Source organism: Macaca mulatta, chromosome 7 (genome assembly GCF_049350105.2).
Source record: "Macaca mulatta isolate MMU2019108-1 chromosome 7, T2T-MMU8v2.0, whole genome shotgun sequence".
Classification (NCBI taxonomy): Eukaryota; Metazoa; Chordata; class Mammalia; order Primates; family Cercopithecidae; genus Macaca; species Macaca mulatta.
The window spans coordinates 130,550,939-130,565,356 of record NC_133412.1 but is presented as its reverse complement, the minus strand read 5'-3'; the positions used below and the strand labels follow the sequence as shown (position 1 = coordinate 130,565,356).

General features: G+C 34.9%; 1 protein-coding gene across 1 annotated transcript in view; it reads left to right on the top strand.

Annotated features, from left to right (window-relative positions):
* Positions 1-9,640, top strand: part of CCDC198 (coiled-coil domain containing 198) — a 41,093-nt gene extending 31,453 nt beyond the window's left edge. The window contains exon 6 of the mRNA XM_077941064.1: positions 9,300-9,640. Within this exon, the coding sequence (XP_077797190.1) occupies positions 9,300-9,421 (122 nt within the window). The 3' untranslated portion in view covers positions 9,422-9,640. The remainder of the gene's footprint in view (positions 1-9,299) is intronic.
* Positions 9,641-14,418: the final 4,778 nt, after the last annotated feature.

Below are 14,418 nucleotides of genomic sequence, written 5' to 3'. Positions count from 1 at the left end.
AGTATGTGAAAAGTACCAGCAGCTCTCAGAATCTGGCCAAAGGGAAGTCCAGTTGGGACTATACTCAGTTGGGGTATAGTGGGTTATATTATGTGATTCCCAGTCCCTTCCATGTGTAGTTGTTATCTGTAACCATTGTGATGAAGGAATGGCTTGGAGGCACACCCCAGCTGCCCACTGACTCACCCAGAGATGTGAGACCAGGGGTTGTGTTGCAATATGAATGTACCCCGCAGCATCTGGAACTGGAAGTATGGAAGTAGTGGAGGGGAGATGAAGTTTTACATATGCCAAAAGCTAGTCAGTCTGTGGTACATCGGGCAGTTAATTAATAGAAATACTATGTTGTTTTTCTGCTTTCTGTGACATTTGTGGTATTTGTAAACTTCGCAAAATTTATAATTAAAACTTTTTTCTCATAATAAATACTTGCTTTCAGTTCTAATTTTATATTCAGAATTTTTATTCTTTTTTCCTTTTTTTTTTTTTTTTTTTTTACTCTTGTAGAGATGGGGGTCTCACTATGTTGCCCAGGCTAGTCTTGAACCCCTGGGCTCAAGCAATCCTGCCTCAGCCTTCCAAAGTGCTGGGACTACAAGCATGAGTCATCATGCCTGGCCTACACTTTTTCTTAAAGGAGACACTCAAAAACATATGTTTCTGTCCAGCTTGCAGTCAGAGACATAAACTTTTCTGCTGTTAGATCAACAAATATTCCTGAGGGCAGGAGTGATAGTCAAAATATTTATGCTCATAGCATGGGCGGCAACCAATCAATGGCTCCAGCATGGTCCTTTAAACCTAACTTACTGAATCAGGATATGCTCCTCCTCTTGGACTTTGAACCAAAGGAAAGACCAGGAAGAAGGTTCCACATTCGTTTTAAAGCTCTCTTGCTTTCTTCTCTCAGTTTCTTCCAACCCAAGAAGAAATCATTTCTTCTTGGTGTGGTAGGAAATCTGTTCCTGAGTCATTATCTTGCCACCTCTTAGCCCTATGTCAGAACATAAACACTATGTCCTCTGTGTTCTCAGACTTCCAGGCTGTGGCTCTTAATATCTAAAGAGAAGGTTTTAAAATGTAAAAGCCTCCTTCTCTCTCAAGAGCCTGAATTTTGTTATTGGAAACTAGGGTTGCAAGTTAATTACAGCAGCATAAAATTTGAAGTAACGTTAATGGTAACCTATAGCAATGATTGAAAAATGATAGGATATATATACTATAGCACCTCAATAAAGTCAATTCAACTTTTTTATTGATAAATAAAAGTTGTACATATTTATGGGGTACACATGATACTTTGATATATCCATACAACGTGCAGTGGTCAAATCAAAGTAACTGGGATATTCATTAGCTTACACACTTGTTATTTCTTTGTGTCGTGATCATTCTAAATTTTCTCTTCTGGCTATTTTGAAATATACAATAAATTATTGTTACCTAATAATCACCCTACTGTGCTATCAAACACTAGAACTTGTTTCTTCTGTCTAACTGTAATTTTGTACCCATTAACCAGACTCTCTTCATCCCCCTCCCGCCTTTCCTAGTCTCTGGTAACCACCATTCTACTCTCAGCCTCCATGAGATCAACTTTTTAAACTTCCACCTATGAGTGAACACATACAATATTTGTTTTTCTAAGCCTGGCTTATTGCACTTAACATAACGTCTTCCAGTCCTATACATGTTGCTGCAAAATGACAGAATTTACTTCTTTTCATGGCTGAATAGTATTCCATTGTGTATATATACCATATTTTCTTTATCCATTCATCCACTGATGGGCACTTGGGTTTGGACTGAACACAAGCCCACAAATCAAGTAACCATCTCAAAGACAGATGTGTCTGAATTTCCAATGCATAAGATAGCAAAAAGATGCACAAAAATGGCCCACAATAATCAGTCATATAAAAAAGCATAAAATGGCCAGGTGTGGTGGTTCACACCTGTAATACTAGCACTTTGGGAGGCCAAGGTGGGTGGATCATGAGGTCAGGAGATCAAGACCAGCCTGGCCAACATGGTGAAACCCCATCTCTACTAAAAATCCAAAAAAAAAAAATAGCTGGGTGTAGTGGTGCACATCTGTAGTCTCAGTGACTCGGGAGGCTGAGGCAGGAGAATCACTTGAACCCGGGAGGTGGAGGTTGCAGTGAGCTGAGATCAGGCCACTGCACTCCAGCCTGGGTGACAGAGTGAGACTCTGTCTCAAAAGAAAAAAAAGCATAAAATACATCCTACATAATAACAACAAAGAACACAAACTTTTTAGGACTGATCCTAACAAAAATGTATAAAACCTATGTGAAGAAACCTACAAAACATTGTTAAGAAAGACAAATAAATATTAAAATAAATGAAAGGAAAAACTAGTTCCTGGGTTTTGAAATTTAGAATATTTGCAGGATATTAATTCCCAGTGGGACTGGAGAGAGGGTGAAGCTTGAAAAAAAGAATTCTGAATTTATCTAGGAGCATATACAGGTAGATTAATAAAAACATTATAGAAAGAAATAATGATGAGGGGACTGACCTACCTATTGGAACTACATAAATGTGTTAATCCTCTACGGAAAATATTTTGAAATAGCTCTCAAAATTTTAAGGGCAATTACTCTTTGCCCCAGTAATTCTGCTTTTGGAATTTGTCCTACGGATATATCCACATGAACAAAATGACATTTATTCAAAGATATGTGTTGCAGTATTTTTTGTAATCATAAAATATTGGTAATAATCCTAATATCTGTCAATAGGAAACAAGTTAAATAAACAACTATACAATGGAATACAATACAGCCATGAAAAATAAAACAATGCAGATGAGCAAAGATATTTTTGAGTGAAACAACAACATGCAGAGAATATATAAGGTATAGTATATACTTTTGCATAAAAGAAAGAGGAAAAGAGAAATAATCTATATGATCTATAAAATACATGACATATATGGTTGTTTACACACAGAATTTCCCCGAAGGAATATACAAGAAAATGATAACAGTGATTGGCTCCAAGGAGGAAAACTGGGAAGTCAGGGGAGAAGGAGGGAGATTATGTTTTCATACTAAATCCTTCTGTGCCTTTGAGTTTTGTATCATATGCAGTAATTGCCTGTGCATAAGACAAAATAATTTTAAATGAATTAATGAAAATAATTTTTGATATTAAGACAAGAACTAAAAGATAGCTTAATACTAGGAGTAACTGGCTTGGTGTGGTGGCTCACGCCTGTAATCCCAACACTTTGGGAGGCCAAGGCTGGCGGATCATCTGAGGTCAGGAGTTTGAGACCAGGCCTAACCAACATGGAGAAACCCTGTCTCTACTAAAAATACAAAATTAGCTGGGTGTGGTGGCAAGCACCTGTACTCCCAGCTTACTCAGGAGGCTGAGGCAGGATAATCACTTGAACCCGGGAGGTGGAAGTTGCAGGGAGCCGAGATGGCGCCATTGCACTCCAGCCTGGGCAACAAGAGTGAAACTTCGTCAAAAAAAAAAGAAACTAAGAATAACTAACTGTAAAATAGAATTTTTATATGCATAAAATGATAATATGAGTTAGAAGAACCACAAATAGTTTAACAAATGTATTTGTCAAAAAAGAACCAATAGATGTTTTGAAAATGAAAAATATAATTTTAAAGTAGAAACTTCATCTCAGCTTGCAAAACAAACTCCAAATAAATTACTGAGTTAAATGCAAGGAATAAAATAAAAATCCTAGAGAACTATATTGGAGAATAATTAAATACTATAGTACGTAATGGCTTTTAAAAATTAGTAATATTCAGTGATTAAAAAAAGATATAGCAAAACAGATATTCCTGCCATATGCCAGACGCAACATAAACTCAATTACTATTGTTTTAAATGAAGGGATAGATGGGTGATTGCAAGAGTAATTTTACTTTTTGGGGAAGTAAACTAAGGAGTAATTAATGAGCTGAAAAACTTGTCTGAGGAAATCTCTAAGAATTTGAAAGGAGTAAACCATGAAAATCTGATCTAATAATTCCCTCCCTTAGAAAACTGACATTATGTACAGAAAAACAAAGAGAATGATGGCAGTAGGCTTTTCATCAAAACAATTCAAGACAGAAGGCAATAGGGCAATATCCTTAAAGTACTGAAAAAAAAAAAAAAAAGAAACTGTCGACCTAGAATTTTACACATAGAGAAAATATGTTTTGTAAATGAAGGCAAAGTGAAGACTTTTTTTAACGTACAAAATCTAAAGTAATTCAACAGCCAACCAGCATTAGAAATAATGTTACACAAAGTTCTTTAGACAGAATGAAAATGATATCAGAAAAAGTCAAGTATGCTAGAAATAATAAATATGTGGGTAAATACTTTTTTATTTTGAAAGTCTCTGTAAAATCTAATTAACTGTGTAAAGCAAACTAACAATTTCTTATGAGTTTTAGAATATACATGTGGAAGTAACATGTATGTCAATGGCATAAAGGCCAGGAAGAGGGAAATGGAAGTATACTGGTATAAGATTTTTATGCCACACATCAGTAGTATAATCTTTTTAAAATTTATTTTTTAATTGACAAATTAAAAATGTATATATATATATAGTACACATGATGTTTTGAAATATGTATACAACATGGAATTGCTAAATCAAGCTCATTAACATATGCATTATTACCTCACATCATTTTTTGTGGTGAGAACACTTAAAACCTACAATCAGCAATCTTCAAGAAGGCAGTATATTGCTATTAATTGTAGTCATCATGTCGTACAATAGATCTCTTGAACTTATTCCTCCTATCTAACTGAAATGTTTTATCCTTTGTCCAACATCTCCTCAACCCCCATTCTCCACCCATCCCTTGGCCACCACCATTCTACTCTATGCTTTTAGGAGTTTAACCTTTTTAGATTCCACATATAAGTGAGATCATGCAGTGTTTGTCTCTGTGTGCTTGGCTTATTTCACTTAACATAATGCCTTTTCAGGATTTCCTTCAGTTTTGAGATTCAATAGTATTCCATTGTGTATATATACCACATTTTCTTTATACATCTATCCATTGATGAACACTTAGGTGGATTCTGTATTTTGGTTACTGTGAATAATTCTGCTGTGAACATAGGAGTGCAGATATCTTTTCAACATACTGATTTCAGATACTTTGGATATATACCCAGTAGTAGCATTGCTGGATCATAAGGTAGTTCTATTTTTAAATTTTTGAGGAACCACCATACTGTTTTCCATAATGGCTATACTAATTTACATTCTCACCAATAGTGTGCAAGGGTTCCCTTTTCACCAGATCCTTGCCAGCACTTGTTATCTCTTGTCTTTTTGATAATAACCTTTCTAACAGGTATAGGGTAATATCTCATTTTAGTTTTAATTTGCATTTCACTGATGATTTGTGATATGGAGCATTTTTTCATATACCTGTTAGCAATTTACATGTCTTCTTCTGAGAAATGTCTACTCATGTTCTTTTCTCATTTTTAATCAGGTTATTGTTTTCTTGCTATTGAATTGATTGCATCCCTTATATATTTTGGCTATTAACTCCTTATCTGATATATATTTGTAAATATTTTCTCCCATTATACAGGTTGTCTCTTTCATGAGTGATATACTATTACTTGAACATAGACTGTAACACACTAAAGAAGTATACTACAGATGCTATAGCAACCACTTAAAAAAGGCATAGCTAATAACTAATACGTTAATAAGAGGAGACAAAATCAAATCATAAAAAATACTCAATCCAAAAAAAAAGGCAGAAAAAGCAGAAAAGAGTGGAAAAAAGAGAAGAGATAAAAATAAATAAATAAACCCAAATAGTAAGATGACAGATTTAAACCCAACTATATCAGCCAGGCACAATGGCTCAGCCTATAATCCTAGCACTTTGGAAAGACGAGGCAGGAGGATCACTTGAGCTCAGGAATTCGAGATCAGCCTGGGCAACATGGTAAGACTCTGTCTCTATTAAAATAAAAAAATTTAAAACAAAATAAAACAAAACCCCAAACTATCTAAATAATCATATTAAATGTAAATGGTCAACAACACAATTTAAATGCAGAGATGGCTGAATAGGAAAAAAAAAAAAGAGCAAGAAGCAGCTATATGCGATCTATGAGAAACACACTTTAAATGTAAAAATGCAAATAGGTTAAAAGAAAAAAAACAGAAAAAGATACAACATGCCAACACTAATTAAAAAAAAGCAGCAGTGAGCATATTAAAACTAGATAAAATAGACTTAAGAGCATATAGCAGGCATGATTGTCATTAGCAGCCAAAGTTATATATCCTTCCAATTTAGGAAGAACAGAAATAAAAGATACATTTCATGTATCTTTCATGTATGTATTCATGAAAATAAATGCCTGTGATGAGTCACATCCCAACCCTTCGCAATGGCGGTACCACGTGATTGAGTCTGGCCAGAATCACACGGATTTAGGAATGGTCATTTCTCAAAGAAGGGATTCAAGGCCACTGAATAAAGACAGATGTCCACTAACAAGTGGATGATAAGGGACTGGCTACCTCTCTAACACATCACACTTGTGAAGCACAGTCATGGTGTGGTCCTATCCAAGAACAATGTGACAATGATGGATGAGATTGACAGGAGAACATTTACAGGGCTTATTAGCTCTGGAGATAATTTATTTTACTTTCTAAGAGAATAAATGAGGAATTGTCTGAGAATTTATCAGCATAAACTCTACGTTTTGGGATTCCTTGAATAAAAAAAAAAAATATGTCAACGTCAAATCTAGGTTTTCAGTAAAGACACAGAAGGTGATTTTACAGTATTATATATTTGTTCTCCAATGGACTTACTCAAATGCTCCCGTTATTCTTCAACATTTTCCCCAAATAATTTCTTCCAAAAATAAAATTCAAGCATTACCGCACCAGTGTAAAGCTGGGAACCTTCTAAATCTACTTTCAGTTCATAACGCATTGGGAAGCTTATTAAGGAAAAGTAAGACTCAGGATCAAGATGGAACACCTCAAATCACAGATTACTAGGACTGAAGAGGAATTTAAGAAGATTCTATTTCAACCTCCCTTCCACAGGGACTGAGCTAACCAGGCACTTATATGTGATCTTCAAGAAAGATTGATTGACCAGCTGATTTTAATGCATATTTATTTCACTTAATTGGTAAATGTCTTCATAGCTATTTGAAAAAGGACTTATTTTTTCATTCAGTGTGTTTTGCAACATACCACACATACACACGCATAAGTCAACCACCACTGATACCCCAAAAGAAACAAGAACCCCCAGTACATATTACAGGCCTTCTTCAACCTAAGGGTTGAAGAAGTTTGCCACCTACTTTTTGCTGAAGTGTTTTGTTCTCCATGAAATATTGCTAATAATTATAAATCAATGCCAGTACACAGACTGAGGTCTGTATCCTTTTGCAACTATTTTCCAATAAGATGTAAATTTTTTCTTTTTTCTTAAAAAAAAACTATAGGTAAAACAGCAACTCAAAGTGCTTTATATATATGTGTGTGTGTATATATATATATTTATATGTGTATATATATGTATATGTATATATATGAAAGAAAACCAAAAGCAAAAAGATCCTACATGAAATATTTAACAGCATTCATATTCACTTGAAGTCCCTCTACTGATCATTCTCATTATATGTGCTTCTAGGTTTTAAAAAATAATAATAATAAAATTAATCACAAAAATTTGGGAACAGTGAATACATTTTTTCTAACATTTCTGCTTCTAGTTCTCTCCCCTACTCTAGCATTTCTTTTCCTTCCTGCTTTCTTTCCTGGGGTTTGAGTCAGATGCCAGGCATTCCTTATCACCCTTTCTCAGAAAACACTTTGGCAAATCTGGCCCTGACCTGTCTAGTTCTGAGCTGGCTTCAAAATTTTCCATTATTATTTGCAAAGTTCCTGTTACCTAGTTTATGATATATTTCTCGACTTAATGTTTCACAGGGGGTCTGAAACATAGGCTATAAAAGGCATACCAAGTCTTCAAAACAATGCCTAATTACTAATAGAGTAATTGGAGGTAGGCACCAAAAGCCATGCCCACTTATTACATGGGGATCCTCTACAGACTAGGTTGTGAATGTATCAGGACAAGATACATTGACTACTAAATTCTGATAGCAGAGTCTATCCCCACAACTTATTCTTCCTTCCTTACTCCCATTTTAAATCTTTTTGCCTTTCCTATTTCCTCTACAGAATCGGTTGGGATACTCTGCATCTCTTTCACTTTATCCTGTAGGCTAGAATCCTTCCTGTAAATATTGGAAAATATTAAAATATCTCTCGATATATCAAGGATGGGGTCATAACAGAACTACTAGGGTGGGGCAAGGGCAAGACTAGAGGATTTGTGAAATCCTTTGTGATCATCTGATTCTATGGTGATAAATCAACCCAACTGTAGAGTTTATTTAAAACATTATCACAGATATAAATGAGTTGAAAGGCTTTTGATAAATGAAACCTAGTTAATAAAGATTGGCCTATAAGAACTATCACTTGTGGAGGTGTATAATTGTGATAATAAAACTACATTAGCAAAACTACATCGAGTCTCATAGGCCAGGAATAGGGAGATAGAAACAGATTTGGAAAAGAAAAATATTGTCAAAGCCAGAAATTTTTGAATACAGGTGATTCTCTGCCAAAGTTTCTCAGTCTAAATGGTAAGGCAACAGAAATCCTTGATGAAACACAACTACATGAAACCCTAAACAGAAACCCACTGTCTCTGGTCAGAGATTTAACGTTAATATATATTTGTCATATATATAAATATATACACAGTTGACCCTTGAACAACACAAGTTTGAACTGCAAGGGTCCACTTACACACAATTTTTTTCAACTAAATGCAGATGGAAAAGACAGTATTTGCAGGATACAAAACCAGAGTATCTGAGGGCTGATTTTTGCTATAAGCTCCTTCCACAGGGCCAACTGAGAGACTTGACTATATGAGGATTCAGGTATATGTGGGAGGAGAGGGGAAGTCCTAGAACCAACCCCTCACATATACCAGGGCGTGGCATGTATGTAATTTACTTCTCAAAATTCTCTGAAGTAGTAGTTATTTTTTCTATTTCTAAAAATTTCCCCTACTTTTTAATATGTGAAGAATCAGCTTCAGAGATTAAGCAACTTGACCAATATAATGTGGATATTGAGAAATTAGAAAAAGACGCTGGAGGTAGTTTTCCTTTTTCTTAACCACCCGAGACCAATTTTAACTTCTGCTTCACAGAGAAGTCCATGAACAAGAGGAGAAAAACCAAAAGGAACAAGAGGAAAAGAGTAAGGGAGACCTGCAGAGATTGTCAAGAGTGTTGTGTGTCCAAACATCCCACTGAAATGCAAGCTCCATGAGGATGAAGATTTCTGTCCTGTAGGTTCAATATTATAGACTCAGCACTGGCCTAGCACAGGTATTTCACAAATATCTGTTGAATAAATGAATGAATGAATATGTGGTATGAATATGCTACTTCAAGTTTTGATTAAACTTAGCATATAAGGTAAAGCTTTTGAAATTGTATTGTTTTATATATTTTAAAAATGAAATTAATCAAAATTAAAATGTAATCTTGAGAATTACGGTTTTGAGTTTCACATATAAAGAGCATAGAATTCCTTACCCTGTCCTAACAACAAGTAAAACACTGATGAGACTGAAATATTAATAACTTTTCTTGGATCCATCAGAGAAGTGAGGTCACAGGACAAATCATTGTCTTGAAAATTGGAGAGACAGACAAAATAAATACAGAAACTTATGACACCAGAGCAGAAACTTCTGCAGGAACCAGTGCCAGGGTAAGAGAACCTAAACTACAATTGACGAATTGCTGGAGGCTCAGTGTAGACAAGTCTGAGAGATAAAAACTCCAGAGGGGACACAGTCATAAAGACATACCCACATTTTTGTGAGTTTTACCTATAAAACTCCATAAGGTCTTCACAAGAAATATCAGAGAAAAATCTCCTCATGTTTCCAGTTGGAGGATAGAAAAAGTAATCATTTACAAAATATATTTCTGATGTATTTCAATACACCAGAGCATTCTGTTATTCTCATTAACGCCTGCTCTTAGGATAAACTATTTTACTAGAGGCTAACCTAATGGGGTTTTATCAACCTTACGGAAAAGAAATACTTAACTCCAGCCTCCTAAAGCCATTCTGTGCCAACTAAGGGGGACACACATCCTGTCCCACATAAGGGGTGGAGGGGACTGCAAAGTGCTGATGAAGTTCACAGTCCAGAGATACAAGCTTGCCAAAAGATGGAGACCTAATGTTAGGACTAGAAAATGCTTTCCCTCCCCCCACAACTTACCGCGACATTACTAACGGCCTATTTAGTGCAGTTCCTTTCACCCATTATATCATGTCCGCTTTTCAACAAAAATTACAAAGGCATACTAAAAGGTAAAAAAATACAGTTTGAAAAGATTAAACAAGCATCCAGAACCAGAGTCATATATGGCAGAAAATTAGAATTATTAGACCAGGAATTTTTGAGGATTATAATTAACATGCAAAGACTTTTAAAAGAAAAAGCAAATAATAGGCAAAGCCAGATGGATAATGTCAGCAGAAATATGAAAATTCTAAAAAAGAATAAAAAAGGAATGCCAGAGATGAAAATCACTGTAACAGAAATGAAGGACTCTGATGTATTCATCAGCAAACTGAAAAGCTAAGGAAAGAATTTCCGAGTTTGAGGATATGACAATAGAAGTTTCCTAAACTGAAAAGCAAAGAGAAAAAGGACTGAAAAAAAATGGAACACAGCATCCAAAAACTGTGGAACAGCTACACAGGGTGTCAGTATATGTAATGAAAATGCCAAAAGGAGAAGAAAGAGACAAAGAAACTGGGCAATATTTGAAGCAATAATGACTTTCCCCAAAATCAGTGTCAAACACAAAACCACAGATTCAGGAAGCTTAGAGAACACCAGGCAGAATAAATGCAAAAAACAAAACACAAACAAACAAACAAAACACCCTATACCAACAAAAAATATACCTTGCCTACCTATAGAGTAGCATAGATAAGAATTATATCCAATGTCTTCTCAGCAGCCATGAAAAGAAGGGAGTGGAATGAAATATTTAAAGTGTTTAGAGAAAACCACCACCAGTCTAGAATTCTATACTCTGAAATTATCCTTCAAAGGTTAAGGAGAAACCAAAACCTCACACCAACAAACTTGGAAGGAATTTGTTGCCAGTAGACAAACCTTGCAAAAATAAGTTTAAAAGTTTTTCAGAGAGAAGAAAAATGATACAGGTCAGAAATTTGGGTCTACATAAAGCAAGCAAGGGCATCACAGAATGAATAAAAAACAGAACCATTTATTTTTCTTATTCTTAATTAATCTAAATTAATTAATTAATCTTAATCTAAATGAAAACAAAATAATAAGAGCAACAATGTATTTGATTATTTGGATAGATAGATATGCATATGTATGTGTATGTGTAAGTAAAATGAATGACAGTAATGATATATGGGACTTGAAGAAGGAATTAGAATGATTTTGTTATTATAAGATACTCAATACATTTGAAGAAGTAGGGAGTATTATTTTAAAGTGGACTTGGATTAGTTATAAATGTATATTGCAAACTTTAGGGCAACCACTTGAATAATGAAAAAAGGGGTATAACTGATTGGCTAAGAAAAAAGAGAAAATAGAATCATATAAAATGCTCAACTGAAAACTACAAAAGTTGGAAAAAGAGTGGAAGACAAAAATGGGAACAAAGAATAATGGCAACAAATAGAAAACGGTAACAATATAGTATATCTTAATCCAACTATATCAATAATCACTTTGAATGTCAATGGTCGAAATGGACAAATTAAAAGACAGAGATTGTCAGAGTGGATCATAAAACAAGATGCAATTATATGTTGCCTACATAAAACAAACTTTAAACATAAAGACACATATAGATTAAAAGTAAATGGATGAAGAAAAATATACTATGCTAACATTAATTTTAAAAAGTAGTAGTTATATTAATTTCAGAAAGAGGAAATTGCAGAGCGAGGAAAGTTATCAGGGACAAAAAAAGGCATCACCTAATGATAAAGGGGTCAATTCTTCAAGAAGACATAACAACTCTTAATGTGTATCTGCCTAACAACAGAAAATACATGAGGCAAAAACTGATGGAACTTCAAGAAGAAGTAGATGAATCCACTATTACAGTTGGAGACGTCAGGACTCCTCTATCATAAATGGACAGGTCCAGGAAGCAGAAAATCAGCAAGGACATAATTGAACTCAATGGCATGATAAATCAATAGGATACAATGGACATCTAAGATTATTTCATCCAACAACAGCAAAATACATATTCTTCCGAAGCTCACATGAAACATTCACTAAAATAGAACACATTCTGGGTGATAAAACACAACAAATTTAAAAGGATAGAAATTATACAATGCATGCTCTCAGACCATATGGAATTAAACTAGAAGTTGATAAAACAATAGCTGGAAAATCCTGAAATACTTGGAGATGAAACAGCACACTTCTAAATAACACATGGGGAAAAAATGCTTCAAGAAAAAATTTTAAATATTCTGAACTAAATAAAAATAAAAACACAACATATCAAAATTTGGAGGATGCCATGAGGAAAACTGCTAACATTAAAAGCCTATGTTAGAAAAGGAGAAAAATCTAAACTCGATGATGTAAGTTTCCACTTTAGAAAACTATAAATAGAAGAGCAAATTAAATCCAAAGTAAGCAGAAGGAAAGAAATAACAGAAATTAGAGCAAAAATTATTAAAATTAAAAACAGAAAATCAATAAAGAAAATCAATAAAACCAAAAGCTAGTTCTTTGAAAAAATAAATGAAATTGATAAGCCTTTAGCTGGTCTAAGCAAAAAAAAAAAAAAAACAAAGAGAGACAGAGAGAGAGAGAGAGAGAGGACACAGATTAGTATTATCAGAAACAAAAGAGGAGACATCACAGCAAATCATGGACATTAAAAGGAGAAAAAAGAAATAATATACACAATTCTATGCCTACAAATTTGATAGCCTAGCTGAAATGGACCAATTCCTTTGAAGACATAATCTGTCAAAACTCACATAAGAAATAGACTACCTGGGGCTGGGTGTGGTGGCTCGTACCTGTTATCCCAGCACTTTGGGAGGCCAAAACAGGCGGATCACTTGAGGTCAGGAGTTTGAGACCAGCCTGGCCAACACGGCAAAACCCTGTCTCTACCAAAAATACAAAAAAAAATCAGCCAGGCATGGTGTGGGCAGCTGTAATCCCAGTTACTTGGGAATCTGAGGCAGGAGAATCACTTGAGCCCAGGAGGCAGAGGTTGCAGTGAGCCGAGATCACGCCACTCCACTCCAACCTGGGTAACCGAGCGAGACTCCATCTCAAAATAAATAAATAAATAAAATAAAAAAGAAAGAAAATAAAGAAATAGGCTATTTGAATAGCACTACTTCTATTAAATTAATTGAAACACTAATTCATAACCCCCCAAGACAGAAAGCAGAATGTTCAGATGGGTTAGCTTGTGAATTCTACCAAACATTTAAGAGAGATATTACATCAATTCTCTATAATCTTTCTGAAGATAGAATCTCTGGGAATACTTCTTAACTCATCCTGTGAGGCCATCATTACCCTAAGAAAAAAACCACACTAAGACATTCCAAGAAAACTACAGAGCAATATCTCTCATGATTATAGATTCAAAAATTCTCAACAAATTATTATCAAATTGAATACAACAACGCATAAAAATAATTATACTTCATGACCAAGTGGGATCTATCCCAGGTATGCAAGATTGGTTCAGCATTCAAAAATCAATATGTTAAAAAAAAATCACATGAATATATCAATAGCTGCAGAAAAAGCATTTGACAAAACCCGATATCCATTCATGAAATAACCTCTCAGCAATTTAGGAGTGAAGGGAAACTTCCCAGCTGGGTGCTGTGGCTCACGCCTGTAATCCTAGCACTTTGGAAGGCCGAGGGGGGCAGATTACTTGAGGTCAAGAGTTCAAGACCAGCCTGGTTTTGAACTGCAAATCATGGACATTAAAAGGAGAAAAAAGAAATAATATACACAATTCTATGCCTACAAATTTGATAGCCTAGCTGAAATGGACCAATTCCTTTGAAGACATAATCTGTCAAAATTCACATAAGAAATAGACTACCTGGGGCTGGGTGTGGTGGCCCACCCCATCTCTACAAAAAATACAAAAACTAGCCAGGCGTGGTGTTGGGCACCTGTAGTCCCAGCTACTCGGAAAGCTGAGGCATGAAAATCGCTTGAACCTGGGAGACAGAGGCTGCAG